General features: G+C 43.2%; 1 protein-coding gene across 1 annotated transcript in view; it reads left to right on the forward strand.

The window, feature by feature from the left end:
• The first annotated feature begins 5,088 nt into the window (after positions 1-5,088).
• The window catches only part of LOC119525872 (CTP synthase 2-like), a 100,781-nt gene continuing 89,488 nt past the window's right edge, over positions 5,089-16,381 (forward strand). Inside the window, 4 exon segments of the mRNA XM_037824670.1 lie at positions 5,089-5,094; positions 5,314-5,374; positions 5,478-6,202; positions 6,315-6,393. Of these exon segments, the coding sequence (XP_037680598.1) occupies positions 5,089-5,094; positions 5,314-5,374; positions 5,478-6,202; positions 6,315-6,393 (871 nt within the window).

Here is a 16,381-nt window from a genome sequence, read left to right on the forward strand (position 1 = left end):
CCCGCCCGCGGGGCCGCCGCCGTGGACACGGTCACTGGAGATCCCAGCGCTGGTCGCCTGCCCCGGACTCTACCCCGCGCGTCACTCAGACAGGTGGCCGGAAGCCGGAGCGACGTGGGAACAGCCCATCTGTCCGTCTCCGTGCCTCTATGGCACCTTCGTCGCTGGCAGCTCATGCATCACTTCCCTGACTTAGTGAGTGAGTGATCCCTGATCTAGGCGTCTGCACCGCGTCGTCTTCGCCACAGCCCCACCTAGTCTCATTTTATGATTGCCTATAAGCAGCTTGCTGGTGTCTTAGTCTTCCCCTTTCAGATCCGGCTGGACCAGGCCCCCACAGAAATGGGCGGCCGTCTCCTGAACCGAAATAAAAACTGGCCCGAGATCTCTAGGTCCAACTGCCAATTTACAGGGAATAGAGAGGACGGAAGAACGTGTTAAAGGACATCATGGGATACAGTCAGCAGAATCCAGACCCAGAAACTCCAGGACAAACGACCTTGTTTCTTTAAATAAATTGGAAGGAATAGGGCTAGAGAGATGGAGGGGGCAACCTATGGATTAAAGAGACAAAACTCATGGCAACATGTAGACTTTATTTGGTTCCTAATTCAAGCAAACAAATTGAAAAAAAGGAAAAGAAACAAAACATGACATTTGTAAGAATTGGAAATTCGGACACTGGATGGTGGTGAAACTAAGGAATCAATTTTTAAGAGGGTGGCAATGCTATTGTCTGTGTGTTTGTTTTTAAAGATGTACTTATCTTTTAGCGAGTCATGTTGAAATATTTACCAACAAAATCAGACAATATGTGGAATTTGCTTGAAATTAATACAGGATAAGGGGACCTGGGTGGGGATATAGTGAAACAAGCCTGACTATGGGTTGATATTTGTTGAAGCTGGGCGATTATACTATTATACCTACTTTTCTATGTGTTTAACTCTTCCATAATGAAATGTAAAACAAACAAACAAACAAACAGAAACTGGCCACATGAACAACCCTTCAGAGCAGGAAGCTCAGGAACATATTTCCCAAACATAATCTCCAGCAATGTGTTGGCGAAGGACCCCTCCCCCCACCATTTTGAGAAGCATAGGATAGTTCCAGTGATCTGTGTGAGGAGGAGAGGGGCTGATTACAATTGATTTCCCTGCCACCCAGTTTTCCAGCCTGACCTATATTTACATTCTATTCAGGATTTTAGCTTAACAAGTCCAACTAGTTTTTAGAACCCAGAAATATTCAGCATTGAAAGTCAGGAGACATTTTAGGACCAATGTCTTTCTAGGATTTATTAAGTCAGTGAGAACGTGCAGTGGTTGACACTTGCCAGAAAAGGATAGTTATCTCAAGTATGACTGGAAAGAGCCTAGGGTTTGAGTCAGAAGCCTACAATGGGGGTGCTAACTACATCATCTACTAGGTGAATAACCCTGACTTGTTACTTGTCCTTTCTTACCTTCAAGTTAATCATCTGCAAAAAGGAATACAGTGTCGGCCCTTCTTGCAGCAGAGGTGGGGCCTGTCCCATTCAGCCTTACTTTTACTTTACCTCCACTAGAACCCAAACCCATGGTGAAGGCTGTACTCCCCAGGGGACAGACCGTTTTACAATCATCCTTAAAGGTAAAATTCACCCGAATAGGAGACTATAAAAGATGATGAGCAGTTGACTTAATAAGGGGTTTCCTTTTCATTTCTTTTTGATTGAGGGTCCAACACAATGCTATGTCTATAGCAGGCCATGAGTAAACACTTGTTCAATGAAGATAACCCCTGCCACAACTCAGTCCATGCCTTGTTATTAAATTTGATTTTCTGTTCATTTTTTTTTTCATTTTGGATTAATGATACAATAGTTATCATAATAACCCTCTTGCATTTAGGACATATCCTTTAGCTGTCTGCCTTGTAGAGTAATAGAGTAATATAACCAGATGAGGCCCTATATCCTATTGGGAAGAGTCTTGCTTTGGGGACAGACATCTTGGGTTGAAGGCCTGCCTTTGCCACTCATATTAACTCAGGTGCCCTGGGCCAAGACCCCTCGCAACTCTGAGCCTCAGGTTCCTCATTATAACTGCCCTGGTTATAAAGAGGAAATGAAGTACTAAAATGTGGGTGGGAGGAAATCCTTACATACATGGCAGTTCTGAAGTCTTTACCATGGATATCAACATGTTTCACAAACAGCCTTTCCACTACGTCTCCTGGAAGACTTGTTAACAAACTTCTCTCTATCCCCAACCTTTTTACAAGGTGTCTCCTCCTTTATTTTATTTTGTTATTATTTCGGGGGGCCTTCATGGAGACCTAGGTCTCCCTTAAGGGTGCCTGGCTGAGTGAAGCCTCTGCTCACTTTCCCAGAAGTTAACATTAGTATTCCCCAGTTCCTTACCGCTTCTTCCACAACACTGCTCTTTCACCCATGGTGGGGAGAAACTCCTTTTTGTTTTGCATTCGTTTAATTTTGCTATACAACCCTCTACACTTCTCTGTTGCTGTCATCTATTAGCTTCAGGGTCACTCCCCCACATTCACTGAAGACTTGCTTGCTTTGGCCTCAATTTATTCCTCTTCTTGAACTCCCACCACCCTCCTAGAGCCTTGCAGGCTCTAGACCCAATTCCAATGATCTCCAGCTTACTTTCTGATTCCATCTCAGTGGCCATACACTAAACTGTATCATGTCTGGGAACTGCTTCCCCTTTGAAGCCTTCAACTACAACATCACTGGTGACAACATCCCAGTTCTCTCATTCTCATGGTCTCTCGTTGACTTGAGACTTCTTTTTTGACTCTTCTTTCTCCAAGACTCCTAGCTCTCTGCTGTGTTTTAACTCCTTTCCTCTACAAACTAGACTTCTGGTCCATTACTACAATTGCATTCTTTCTGCACCCTCAACTTCCTCACCTTCTTGTCCTTCTATGCTACCCAGCCAGCAAACTCTGGTTTTATCATAAATATCTATATTTATATAGCTCTATATAAATATCTTCTAAAATTATAGCTGGACATCACCACACAAACATGGTTTCTAAACTCCACTAGGTCGTCAATGACACGTGGCTAACATGTCACTCTGGTGTCTCCCACTAAAATGTTCACACTTTCCTCAACTTTACACCTTCCTCCAGATTCTTCTAATGTCCATAGATAGCCCTGACTCCTGTACTGTAGAGAAAGCAGAAGCCTCTTGGAGCAAACTCCCTTAACTTTCCATCCTTAAACTGACAAGTTTTCCGTGTATGCCCCCTTCCTTACCGCTTTCCCTCCAATCTCAAAGCAAGAGATATTCGTCCTCTGGCTCAAAGCTAATCCCATCCATCTGTACTCTGTAGCTCTTCCCTGGGACTCTCAGGGACCTCCCCTCTCTCCTGGATTTCCAACCTCTCCCTCCTTCCCTTTGACCCAAAAACGTATTCAACTTAAAATAATCTCTCCTTTGCCCCTCCATTGCCCTTTAGCTTTGACCCCTCTTCTACTCAGGCTTTGCAGAAGGGCAGTCTTGACTCACCATCTCCATTTTCCCTACTCTTCAATCCTTGGGCAATATGGTTTCTGATCCCACTGCACTGCTAAAGGAGTTCCCATAAAACCACCCTCTTATCCCTAAATCTGAAGCACTTTTCAGTCCTTACCTTCCTCGGTGTTCTCTGAAGCACCTGGCAGCACAGAGTATCCACCTTTCAAAACACCATCTTCTCTCACTTCTTTCCTTTCTGTCTGCAGTTGCTGCTCCTCCTCAATGCATTTTAAAAAATTATTGTGGTGACATATGTAGAAATTTTCTATATTAAAAATTATTAACAAATATAGAAACATATATATGAAATTTCCCATTTTAACCATTCTTATGTGTACAATTCAGGGGCACTGATTACACTCATAATGTTGAGCAACCATCACTACCATCACTACCAAAACTTTTTCATCACCTCAAACAGAAACTCTGGACCCATTTAACAATAATTCCATCTGGCCCCTCTAACCTCTAACCTACTTTCTGCCTCTATGGATTTGCATATTCTAAAGATCTTATGTAAGTAGGACCATACAATATTTTTCTTTTGTATCTGGCTTCTTTCACTTAGCATAATGTCTTCAAGGTTCATCCATGTAGCATACATAAGAATGTCATTCCTTTTAGGACTGAATAATATTCCATTGTGTTTATGCATCATATTTTGTTTATCCATTCATCTGTTGATGGACACTGCTGTTTCCACCTTTTGCCCATTGTGAATAATGCTGCTGTGCACCTTGTTGTACAAGTATTTTGAGTCGCTGTTCTTAATTGTTTTTGCTGGTTCTCCTTAGGGAGTAGCTTTGAGGACCAGAGAAGGCCAGCATCTTCCTTTGAGATCACAGGGAACCAAGTACAGATAGATAAATTAGATCACTAGCCTTAATGGCCTGTGGTGTTTAAACAGATTCCCCCCTTAAATGACGTTGGTGCTCCACAGCCCTCTTTTCTTTCTCTCCACTGCCTCTTTGCATTAGTTCAACAACTTCGATGACCTCCTCTACCTACCTCCCGTACACCATTCACTCCCTGCCTAGACCCCTCTCCTCAATTCCAATCCTGTAAGCCCAATTGCCCACCGACCTCTCTGCCTGCTCCCTGCCTCCTTGGACCACTCCAAGGAAAGCAAAACCTTTAAGTCCCGCGGAAGGTAATTTCTAGAATATGCATTTTTGTTTACAGGGGGTAGGAAGGTGTAGTGTTAACAGCATGGACATCCCAGGGTGAAAGGACTGACCCCAAGCAAGTTACTTACCCATTTCAGCCTAATTTTCCTTATTTGTAAAATGAGGGTAACCATGAAAATAAAAGAAACAAAAACGAAACGAAGCGAAACGAAACAAAAACTTTTGTAAGGGAGAGATTTCCTAGCAGATGCTCAAATGTTTGATTCTTGGTCCGTCAGTGGTTTGTTATGTTCTTCTCATTGCCTTCCTAACCACCTGTGTCCTTTCCCAACACCAGCCGGCCTCCACACCCTTTGAAAAAAAGTCCCTCTGTGAAGCTCTAAAAGTTCTCACCCCCCCCACCCCCCCAGCAGCTTCTCTTTGCTATGCCGGTAACGTTACACTGAACCTTATGGTTCCAGTAGATAGGTAGTTCTACCAGACTTCAAAGGGCGAGAACCTCGTTTTGTTTCGTTGTTTCCCGAGCACTTCTGCTACTTTCTGGCGCGTAGTAGGGGATCAGCAAACATTCGTAAAAGCAAAGCTCTTCACAATAGTGAGGAAGGGTGGGAACCGGGCGGGAGGTCTGCAGCCCGGCTCTGGGCCTGCAGAGGGGCTGGGGCCCGGCGGCAAGCGCGGAGGTGCTCCGCATCCCCGAAGTGCCTGTGCAAAGTGAGCCACGGCCAGGGAGGAGCGGCTCCCGGCTTGAGACCACTCCACAAAGCCGGGTGCCAGCCCTAAATTCACCAGCGTGAGTCAGCGGGGTCGACTGCAGGGCCGAGCACAAGAGGTGGGCAAGGCGGGCGCCGCAGGAAGGCCCGGGTGGGGACTTCGGACACCCCTGGGGGCCGCCCCTTCACCAGGCCAACAGGTGAGCCTCGGGCAGGCCGCGGGGCAGACCCGCTGTCGCCACCGGCCACCCGCCCCGGCGCCGCCACCACCGCGCAGGTAAATCCCCGCCAGTGCCTCTCCCGCGCCTTGGGCCCCTCCCCGGAGCCCGGGTCCTCGGCGCGCGTCTTTCCCGCATCCGCCCTGTGGTGCGCGCCTTTGTCCTCTTTGCCGCTGGCGCCCGAGGCGGAGTCCGAGACCCGCCTGCAGCCAGGCCCGGCCCGGAAGCCCGTGCACGCAAAGCCCGGGAGCACGGCCGGCGAGCGGGGCGCCAGCCGGGGACGCCCGGGCGCGGGGACTCGGGGCGCCGTCCCGCCTGTGCCCACTGCCCTTCGAAGCCCGCCCTTCGGCGGCCCTGTGACCCGAGTCGGGAACGCTCGGTCCCCAGGCTACGGCCCTCCCGGAAGCCGCCGCGTAACGGAGCGCCCGGGCCGGCCGCGCTCCAGCCCCCTTTCTGCCAGCTCCCGGGAGCCCAGAGAGCCCGCTCTCACGTTTGCGGAAGTGGAGCCCCGCGCGGAGGTCGCGAGGCTTGTGCTCCGCGCGGGTGGCGCGGTCTTTCCGTCCCCTCCCTCGCCCCCTGGGCGCGCCTTCAGCACCGACCCCTGTATCTGGGTATGGCGCGCTGAGCTTGGCTGCAAAAACAGCTTGTTGTTGTTTGCATCCATTCAGCAACACTGATGCATAATTTACAAACAATATAATGCACACATTTTTAAGTATGCAGATTGATGAGATTCGTCAGATTTTACCCCGGTGTAACCACTGCCCCAACGAAGCCGTAAATCGTTTCCTCTATGTGAGCCGTAGGATGTTTCGATCACCCCGGAAAGTTCCCTCGTGCCCCTTTTCAGTCAATCCCGACTCACCTCTGTTCTGATTTCTCTCCTGGCTTAGTTTTGCCTGTCCTAGAACTTCATAAAAAGGGTATCATTCAGTAAGTCCTATTCTGTGTCTGCCTAAAAGTGCTCTTTAAATGGTCATCCTTAAGAAAGCAGCGCTCGGTGCTTCCGATGCAGTTAGTTGCTCTAGACCTGCGCTGCCCAGTATGGTCGCCACTCGCCACAGGTGGCTTTTGAGCTCTGGAATTGTGGCCAGTCCGAATTGGATTGAAACGTGCTGGAAATATACGCACTTATTTCCGAGACTTGGTTTAAAAAAAGAGGGAGAATGTAAAAGTTCACGATAATTTTTATGTTGATTGTATTTGAAATAATATTTTGGATATATTGGTATATATATAATATATATTATATATATATATGTTGTATATATATAATATATTATATATATATATATGTTATATATATATATATATATATATGTATACACACACACAGACACCACCTGTTTCTTTTTACTTTTTTAATGGGGCTCCTAGAAAATTTAAAATTACACATGTGGGCCGCATAATATTTTTATTGGATTGCACAGCTCTGCACGCCCATTTTGCAAACAATTGGTTCTGCCCATCACATATAAAAGTAAATTAAAAACCTCAGGCTTCCCAAGGGAAACCATCCCAATTTCAATCTAAAACAGCCGGGCTTTTCTTGCAGTTGTTAAACTTGGTTTTGTTAAACTTTGTTTCAAACTTGCTTGCTTAAAAGAGGTAGGAAGAGGAGGCGGGGCAAGATGGCAGACTGGTGAGCTGTATGTTTTAGTTACTCCTCCAGGAAAGTAGGTAGAAAGCCAGGAACTGCGTGGACTGGACACCACAGAGCAATCGGACTTTGGGCATACTTCATACAACACTCATGAAAACGTGGAACTGCTGAGATCAGCGAAATCTGTAAGTTTTTGAGGCCAGGGGACCCGCGCCCCTCCCTGCCAGGCTCAGTCCCGTGGGAGGAGGGGCTGTCAGCTCCGGGAAGGAGAAGGGAGAACTGCAGTGGCAGCCCTTCTCGGAATCTCATTCTACTGATTCAAACTCCAACCATAGATAGACTGAGACCAGACACCAGAGAATCTGAGAGCAGCCAGCCCAGCAGAGAGGAGACAGGCATAGAAAAAAACAACATGAAAAACTCCAAAATAAAAGCGGAGGATATTTGGAGTTCTGGTGAACATAGAAAGGGGAAGGGCCCTGAGGCGCATATGCAAATCCCGAAGAAAAGCTGATCTCTCTGCCCTGTGGACCTTTCCTTAATGGCCCTGGTTGCTTTGTCTCTTAGCATTTCAATAACCCATTAGATCTCTGAGGAGGCCCCCCCTTTTTTTTTTTAAATCCTTTTTTCTTTTTCTAAAACAATTACTCTAAGAAGCCCAATACAGAAAGCTTCAAAGACTTGCAATTTGGGCAGGTCAAGTCAAGAGCAGAACTAGGAGAGCTCTGAGACAAAACGCAATAATCCAGTGGCTGAGAAAATTCACTAAACACCACAACTTCCCAAGAAAAGGGGGGTGTCCGCTCACAGCCATCATCCTGGTGGACAGGAAACATTCCTGCCCATCGCCAGCCCCATAGCCCAGAACTGCCCCAGACAACCCAGTGTGATGGAAGTGCTTCAAATAACAGGCACACACCACAAAACTGGGCGTGTACATTAGCCTCCCCTGCAACCTCAGCTAATTGTCCCAGAGTTGGGAAGGTGGAGCAGTGTGAATTAACAAAGCCCCATTCAGCCATCATTTGAGCAGACTGGGAGCCTCCCTACACAGCCCAGCAGCCCAGAACTGCCCTGGGGGGACGGCCCTCACCTGTGACATAGCACAGTCATCCCTCAACAGAGGACCCGGGGTGCACGGCCTGGAAGAGGGGCCCACTTGCAAGTCTCAGGAGCCATACGCCAATACCAAGCACTTGTGGGTCAGTGGCAGAGACAAACTGTGGCAGGACTGAACTGAAGGATTAGACTATTGCAGCAGCCTTAAAACTCTAGGATCACCAGGGAGATTTGATTGTTAGAGCCACCCCCCTCCCTGACTGCCCAGAAACACGCCCCACATACAGGGCGGGCAACACCAACTACACACGCAAGCTTGGTACACCAATTGGACCCCACAAGACTCACTCCCCCACTCACCAAAAAGGCTAAGCAGGGGAGAACTGGCTTGTGGAGAACAGGTGGCTCATGGATGCCACCTGCTGGTTAGTTAGAGAAAGTGTACTCCACGAAGCTGTAGATCTGATAAATTAGAGATAAGGACTTCAATTGGTCTACAAAACCTAAAAGAACCCAATGAAGTTCAGCAAATGCCACGAGGCCAAAAACAACAGAAAATTATAAAGCTTTTGAAAAAACCAGATGATATGGATAACCCAAGCCCAAGCACCCAAATCAAAAGACCAGAAGAGACACAGCACCTAGAGCAGCTACTCAAAGAACTAAAGATGAACAATGAGGCCATAGTACGGGAGACAAAGGAAATCAAGAAGACCCTAGAAGAGCATAAAGAAAACATTGCAAGACTAAATAAAAAAATGGATGATCTTATGGAAATTAAAGAAACTGTTGACCAAATTAAAAAGATTCTGGACACTCATAGTACAAGACTAGAGGAAGTTGAACAACGAATCTGTGACTTCGAAGATGACAGAATGGAAAATGAAAGCATAAAAGAAAGAATGGGGAAAAAATTGAAAAAATCGAAATGGACCTCAGGGATATGATAGATAATATGAAACATCCAAATATAAGACTCATTGGTGTCCCAGAAGGGGAAGAAAAGGGTAAAGGTCTAGGAAGAGTATTCAAAGAAATTGTTGGGGAAAACTTCCCAAATCTTCTAAACAACATAAATACACAAATCATAAATGCTCAGCGAACCCCAAATAGAATAAATCCAAATAAACCCACTCCGAGACATATACTGATCACACTGTCAAACACAGAAGAGAAGGAGCAATTTCTGAAAGCAGCAAGAGAAAAGCAATTCACCACATACAAAGGAAACAGCATAACACTAAGTAGTGACTACTCAGCCACCACCATGGAGGCAAGAAGGCAGTGGCACGATATATTTAAAATTCTGAGTGAGAAAAATTTCCAGCCAAGAATACTTTATCCAGCAAAGCTCTCCTTCAAATTTGAGGGAGAGCTTAAATTTTTCACAGACAAACAAATGCTGAGAGAATTTGCTAACAAGAGACCTGCCCTACTGGAGATACTCAAGGGAGCCCTACAGACAGAGAAACAAAGAAAGGACAGAGAGACTTGGAGAAAGGTTCATTACTAAAGAGATTCGGTATGGGTACAATAAAGGATATTAATAGACAGAGGGGAAAAATATGACAAACATAAACCAAAGGATAAGATGGCTGATTCAAGAAATGCCTTCACGGTTATAACATTGAATGTAAATGGATTAAACTCCCCAATTAAAAGATATAGATTCGCAGAATGGATCAAAAAAAATGAACCATCAATATGTTGCATACAAGAGACTCATCTTAGACACAGGGACACAAAGAAACTGAAAGTGAAAGGATGGAAAAAATATTTCATGCAAGCTACAGCCAAAAGAAAGCAGGTGTTGCAATATTAATCTCAGATAAAATAGACTTCAAATGCAGGGATGTTTTGAGAGACAAAGAAGGCCACTACGTACTAATCAAAGGGGCAATTCAGCAAGAAGAAATAACAATCGTAGATGTCTATGCACCCAAGCAAGGTGCCACAAAATACATGAGAGAAACATTGGCAAAACTAAAGGAAGCAATTGATGTTTCCACAATAATTGTGGGAGACTTCAACACATCACTCTCTCCTATAGATAGATCAACCAGACAGAAGACCAATAAGGAAATTGAAAACCTAAACAATCTGATAAATGAATTAGATTTAACAGACATATACAGGACATTACATCCCAAATCACCAGGATACACATACTTTTCTAGTGCTCATGGAACTTTCTCCAGAATGATCATATGCTGGGACATAAAACAAGCCTCAATAAATTTAAAAAGATTGAAATTATTCAAAGCACATTCTCTGACCACAATGGAATACAATTAGAAGTCAATAACCATCAGAGACTTAGAAAATTCACAAATACCTGGAGGTTAAACAACACACTCCTAAACAATCAGTGGGTTAAAGAAGAAATAGCAAGAGAAATTTCTAAATATATAGAGACGAATGGAAATGAGAACACAACATACCAAAACCTATGGGATGCAGCAAAAGCAGTGCTAAGGGGGAAACTTATAGCACTAAACGCATATATTAAAAAGGAAGAAAGAGCCAAAATCAAAGAACTAATGGATCAACTGAAGAAGCTAGAAAATGAACAGCAAACCAATCCGAAACCAAGTAGAAGAAAAGAAATAACAAGGAATAAAGCAGAAATAAATGACATAGAGAAGAAAAAAACAATAGAGAGGATAAATATCACCAAAAGTTGGTTCTTTGAGAAGATCAACAAGATTGACAAGCCCCTAGCTAGACTGACAAAATCAAAAAGAGAGAAGACCCATATAAACAAAATAATGAATCAAAAAGGTGACATAACGGCAGATCCTGAAGAAATTAAAATAATTATAAGAGGATACTATGAACAACTGTATGGCAACAAACTGGATAATGTAGAGGAAATGGACAATTTCCTGGAAACATATGAACAACCTAGACTGACCAGAGAAGAAATAGAAGACCTCAACCAACCCATCACAAGCAAAGAGATCCAATCAGTCATCAAAAATCTTCCCACAAATAAATGCCCAGGGCCAGATGGCTTCACAGGGGAATTCTACCAAACTTTCCAGAAAGAACTGACACCAATCTTACTCAAACTCTTTCAAAACATCGAAGAAAATGGAACACTACCTAACTCATTTTATGAAGCTAACATCAATCTAATACCAAAACCAGGCAAAGATGCTACAAAAAAGGAAAACTACCGGCCAATCTCCCTAATGAATATAGATGCAAAAATCCTCTACAGAATACTTGCAAATCGAATCCAAAGACACATTAAAAAAATCATACACCATGACCAAGTGGGGTTCATTCCAGGCATGCAAGGATGGTTCAACATAAGAAAATCAATCAATGTATTACAACACATTAACAAGTCAAAAGGGAAAAATCAATTGATCATCTCAATAGATGCTGAAAAAGCGTTTGACAAAATCCAACATCCCTTTTTGATAAAAACACTTCAAAAGGTAGGAATTGAAGGAAACTTCCTCAACATGATAAAGAGCATATATGAAAAACCCACAGCCAGAATAGTACTCAATGGTGAGAGACTGAAAGCCTTCCCTCTAAGATCAGGAACAAGACAAGGATGCCCGCTGTCACCACTGTTATTGAACATTGTGCTGGAAGTGCTAGCCAGGGCAATTCGGCAAGACAACGAAATAAAAAGCATCCAAATTGGAAAAGAAGAGGTAAAACTGTCACTGTTTGCAGACGATATGATCTTATATCTAGAAAACCCTGAGAAATCGACGATACAGCTACTAGAGCTAATAAACAAATTTAGCAAAGTAGCGGGATACAAGGTTAATGCACAGAAGTCAGTAATGTTTCTATATGCTAGAAATGAACAAACTGAAGAGACACTCAAGAAAAAGATACCATTTTCAATAGCAACTAAAAAAATCAAGTGCCTAGGAATAAACTTAACCAAAGATGTAAAAGACCTATACAAAGAAAACTACATAACTCTACTAAAAGAAATAGAAGGGGACCTTAAAAGATGGAAAAATATTCCATGTTCATGGATAGTAAGACTAAATGTCATTAAGATGTCAGTTCTACCCAAACTCATCTACAGATTCAATGCAATCCCAATCAAAATTCCAACAACCTACTTTGCAGACTTGGAAAAGCTAGTTATCAAATTTATTTGGAAAGGGAAGATGCCTCAAATTGCTAAAGACACTCTAAAAAAGAAAAACGAAGTGGGAGGAGTTACACTCCCTGACTTTGAAGCTTATTATAAAGCCACAGTTGCCAAAACAGCATGGTAGTGGCACAAAGATAGACATATAGATCAATGGAATTAAATTGAGAATTCGGAGATAGACCCTCAGACCTATGGCCGACTGATCTTTGATAAGGCCCCCAAAGTCACTGAACTGAGTCATAATGGTCTTTTCAACAAATGGGGCTGGGAGAGTTGGATATCCATATCCAAAAGAATGAAAGAGGACCCCTACCTCACCCCCTACATAAAAATTAACTCAAAATGGATGAAAGATCTCAATATAAAAGAAAGTACCATAAAAGTCCTAGAAGATAATGTAGGAAAACATCTTCAAGACCTTGTATTAGGCGGCCACTTCCTAGACTTTACACCCAAAGCACAAGCAACAAAAGAGAAAATAGATAAATGGGAACTCCTCAAGCTTACAAGTTTCTGCACCTCAAAGGAATTTCTCAAAAAGGTAAAGAGGCAGCCGACTCAATGGGAAAAATTTTTGGAAACCATGTATCTGACAAAAGACTGATATCTTGCATATATAAAGAAATCCTACAACTCAATGACAATAGTACAGTCGGCCCAATTATAAAATGGGCAAAAATATGAAAAGACATTTTTCTGAAGAGGAAATACAAATGGCCAAGAAACACATGAAAAAATGTTGAGCTTCACTGGCTATTAGAGAGATGCAAATTAAGACCACAATGAGATACCATCTAACACCGGTTAGAATGGCTGCCATTAAACAAACAGGAAACTACAAATGCTGGAGGGGATGTGGAGAAATTGGAACTCTTATTCACTGTTGGTGGGACTGTATAATGGTTCAGCCACTCTGGAAGTCAGTCTGGCAGTTCCTTAGAAAACTAGATATAGAGCTACCATTCGATCCAGCGATTGCAGTTCTCGGTATATACCCGGAAGATCGGAAAGCAGTGACACGAACAGATATCTGCACGCAATGTTCAAAGCAGCATTATTCACAATTGCCAAGAGATGCAAACAACCCAAATGTCCTTCAACAGATGAGTGGATAAATAAAATGTGGTATATACACACGATGGAATACTACGCGGCAGTAAGAAGGAACGATCTCGTGAAACATATGACAACATGGATGAACCTTGAAGACATAATGCTGAGTGAAATAAGCCAGGCACAAAAAGAGAAATATTGTATGGTACCACTAATGTGAACTTTGAAAAATGTAAAACAAATGGCTTATAATGTAGAATGTAGGGGAACTAGCAATAGAGAGCAATTAAGGAAGGGGGAACAATAATCCAAGAAGAACAGATAAGCTATTTAACGTTCTGGGGATGCCCAGGAATGACTATGGTCTGTTAATTTCTGATGGATATAGTAGGAGCAAGTTCACAGAAATGTTGCTATATTAGGTAACTTTCTTGGGGTAAAGTAGGAACATGTTGGAAGTTAAGCAGTTATCTTAGGTTAGTTGTCTTTTCCTTACTCCCTTGTTATGGTCTCTTTGAAATGTTCTTTTATTGTATGTTTGTTTTCTTTTTAACTTTTTTTTCATACGTTTGATTTAAAAAAGAAGGGAAATTAAAAAAAAAAAAAAGAAAAACAAGGAAAAAAAAAGATGTAGTGCCCCCTTGAGGAGCCTGTGGAGAATGCAGGGGTATTCGCCTACCCCACCTCCATGGTTGCTAACGTGACCACAGACATAGGGGACTGGTGGTTTGATGGGTTGAGCCCTGTACCACAGGTTTTACCCTTGGGAAGACGGTTGCTGCAAAGGAGAGGCTAGACCTCCCTATGGTTGTGCCTAAGAGCCTCCTCCCGAATGCCTCTTTGTTGCTCAGATGTGGCCCTGTCTCTCTAGCTAAGCCAACTTGAAAGGTGAAATCACTGCCCTCCCCCCTATGTGGGATCAGACACCCAGGGGAGTGAATCTCCCTGGCAACGTGGAATATGACTCCCGGGGAGGAATGTAGACCTGGCATCGTGGGACGGAGAACATCTTCTTGACCAAAAAGGGGATGTGAAAGGAAATGAAATAAGCTTCAGTGGCAGAGAGAATCCAAAAGGAGCCGAGAGGTCACTCTGGTGGGCACTCTTATGCACACTTTAGACAACCCTTTTTAGGTTCTAAAGAATTGGGGTAGCTGGTGGTGGATACCTGAAACTATCAAACTACAACCCAGAACCCATGAATCTCGAAGACAGTTGTATAAAAATGTAGCTTATGAGGGGTGCAATGGGATTGGGAAAGCCATAAGGACCACACTCCACTTTGTCTAGTTTATGGATGGATGAGTAGAAAAATAGGGGAAGGAAACAAACAGACAAAGGTACCCAGTGTTCTTTTTTACTGCAATTGCTCTTTTTCACTCTAGTTATTATTCTTGTTATTTTTGTGTGTGTGCTAATGAAGGTGTCAGGGATTGATTTGGGTGATGAATGTACCACTATGTAATGGTACTGTAAACAATCAAAAGTACGATTTGTTTTGTATGACTGCGTGGTATGTGAATATATCTGAATAAAATGAAGATTAAAAAAAAAAAAAGAAGAAGGGAAAGTTAAAAAAAAAAAAAGAAGAAAAACAAGGAAAAAAAGATGTAGTGCCCCCTTGAGGAGCCTGTGGAGAATGCAGGGGTATTGGCCTACCCCACCTCGATGGTTGCTAACGTGACCACAGACATAGGGGACTAGTGGTTTGATGGGTTGAGCCCTCTACCACAGGTTTTACCTTTGGGAAGACGGTTGCTGCAAAGGAGAGGCTAGGCCTCCCTATGGTTGTGCCGAAGAGCCTCCTCCCGAATGCCTCTTTGTTGCTCAGATGTGGCCCTCTCTCTCTGGCTAAGCCAACTTGAAAGGTGAAATCACTGCCCTGCCCCCTACGTGGGATCAGACACCCAGGGGAGTGAATCTCCCTGGCAACGTGGAATATGACTCCCGGGGAGGAATGCAGACCTGGCATCGTGGGACGGAGAACAGCTTCTTGACCAAAAGGGGGATGTGACAGGAAATGAAATAAGCTTCAGTGGCAGAGAGATTCCCAAACGAGCCGAGAGGTCACTCTGGTGGGCACTCTTATGCACACTTTAGACAACCCTTTTTAGGTTCTAAAGAATTGGGGTAGCTGGTGGTGGATACCTGTAACTATCAAACTACAACCCAGAACCCATGAATCTCGAAGACAGGTGTATAAAAATTTAGCTTATGAGGGGTGACAATGGGATTGGGAAAGCCATAAGGACCACACTCCAGTTTGTCTAGTTTATGGATGGATGAGTAGAAAAATACGGGAAGGAAACAAACAAACAGACAAAGGTACCCAGTGTTCTTTTTTACTTCAATTTCTCTTTTTCACTCTAATTATTTTTCTTGTTATTTTTGTGTGTGCTAATGAAGGTGTCATGGATTGATTTTGGTGATGAATGTACAACTATGTAATGGTACTGTGAACAATCGAAAGTACGATTTGTTTTGTATGACTGCGTGGTATATGAATATATCTCAATAAAATGAAGATAAAAAAAATAAAAGAGGTAGGAAGAATTGTGTCACTTGACAGTGTTACATTTTCAAGAGGTACTTTCTAAAATGCTTAAAGTGCCTTTAAAAAGTATCTTGTGTGTTCGCTGAATGCACAACTATATGTTGGTACTATGAACAGTTGGTTGTACATCACAGATGATTGTATGGTATGTGAATATGTCTCAATAAAACCGAATTTATTTTAAAAAAATAAAAAAGTATCGTGTGTGTTTGAAAATACAGATAATAATTGCCTACAATGCAACCACCTGGATATATTAAGTTTTAAAATTTTTGTGTATTTTTGACCAGTCTTAATTTAAAAAAAGCAGAATTGAGATAGTTTTGTCTTCAATTTATATCATGCATTATTCATGGCACATAAGCATTTTCTTATATGCTTATTTCTTA

Source organism: Choloepus didactylus (assembly GCF_015220235.1).
Source record: "Choloepus didactylus isolate mChoDid1 chromosome Y unlocalized genomic scaffold, mChoDid1.pri SUPER_Y_unloc1, whole genome shotgun sequence".
Lineage (NCBI taxonomy): Eukaryota > Metazoa > Chordata > Mammalia > Pilosa > Megalonychidae > Choloepus > Choloepus didactylus.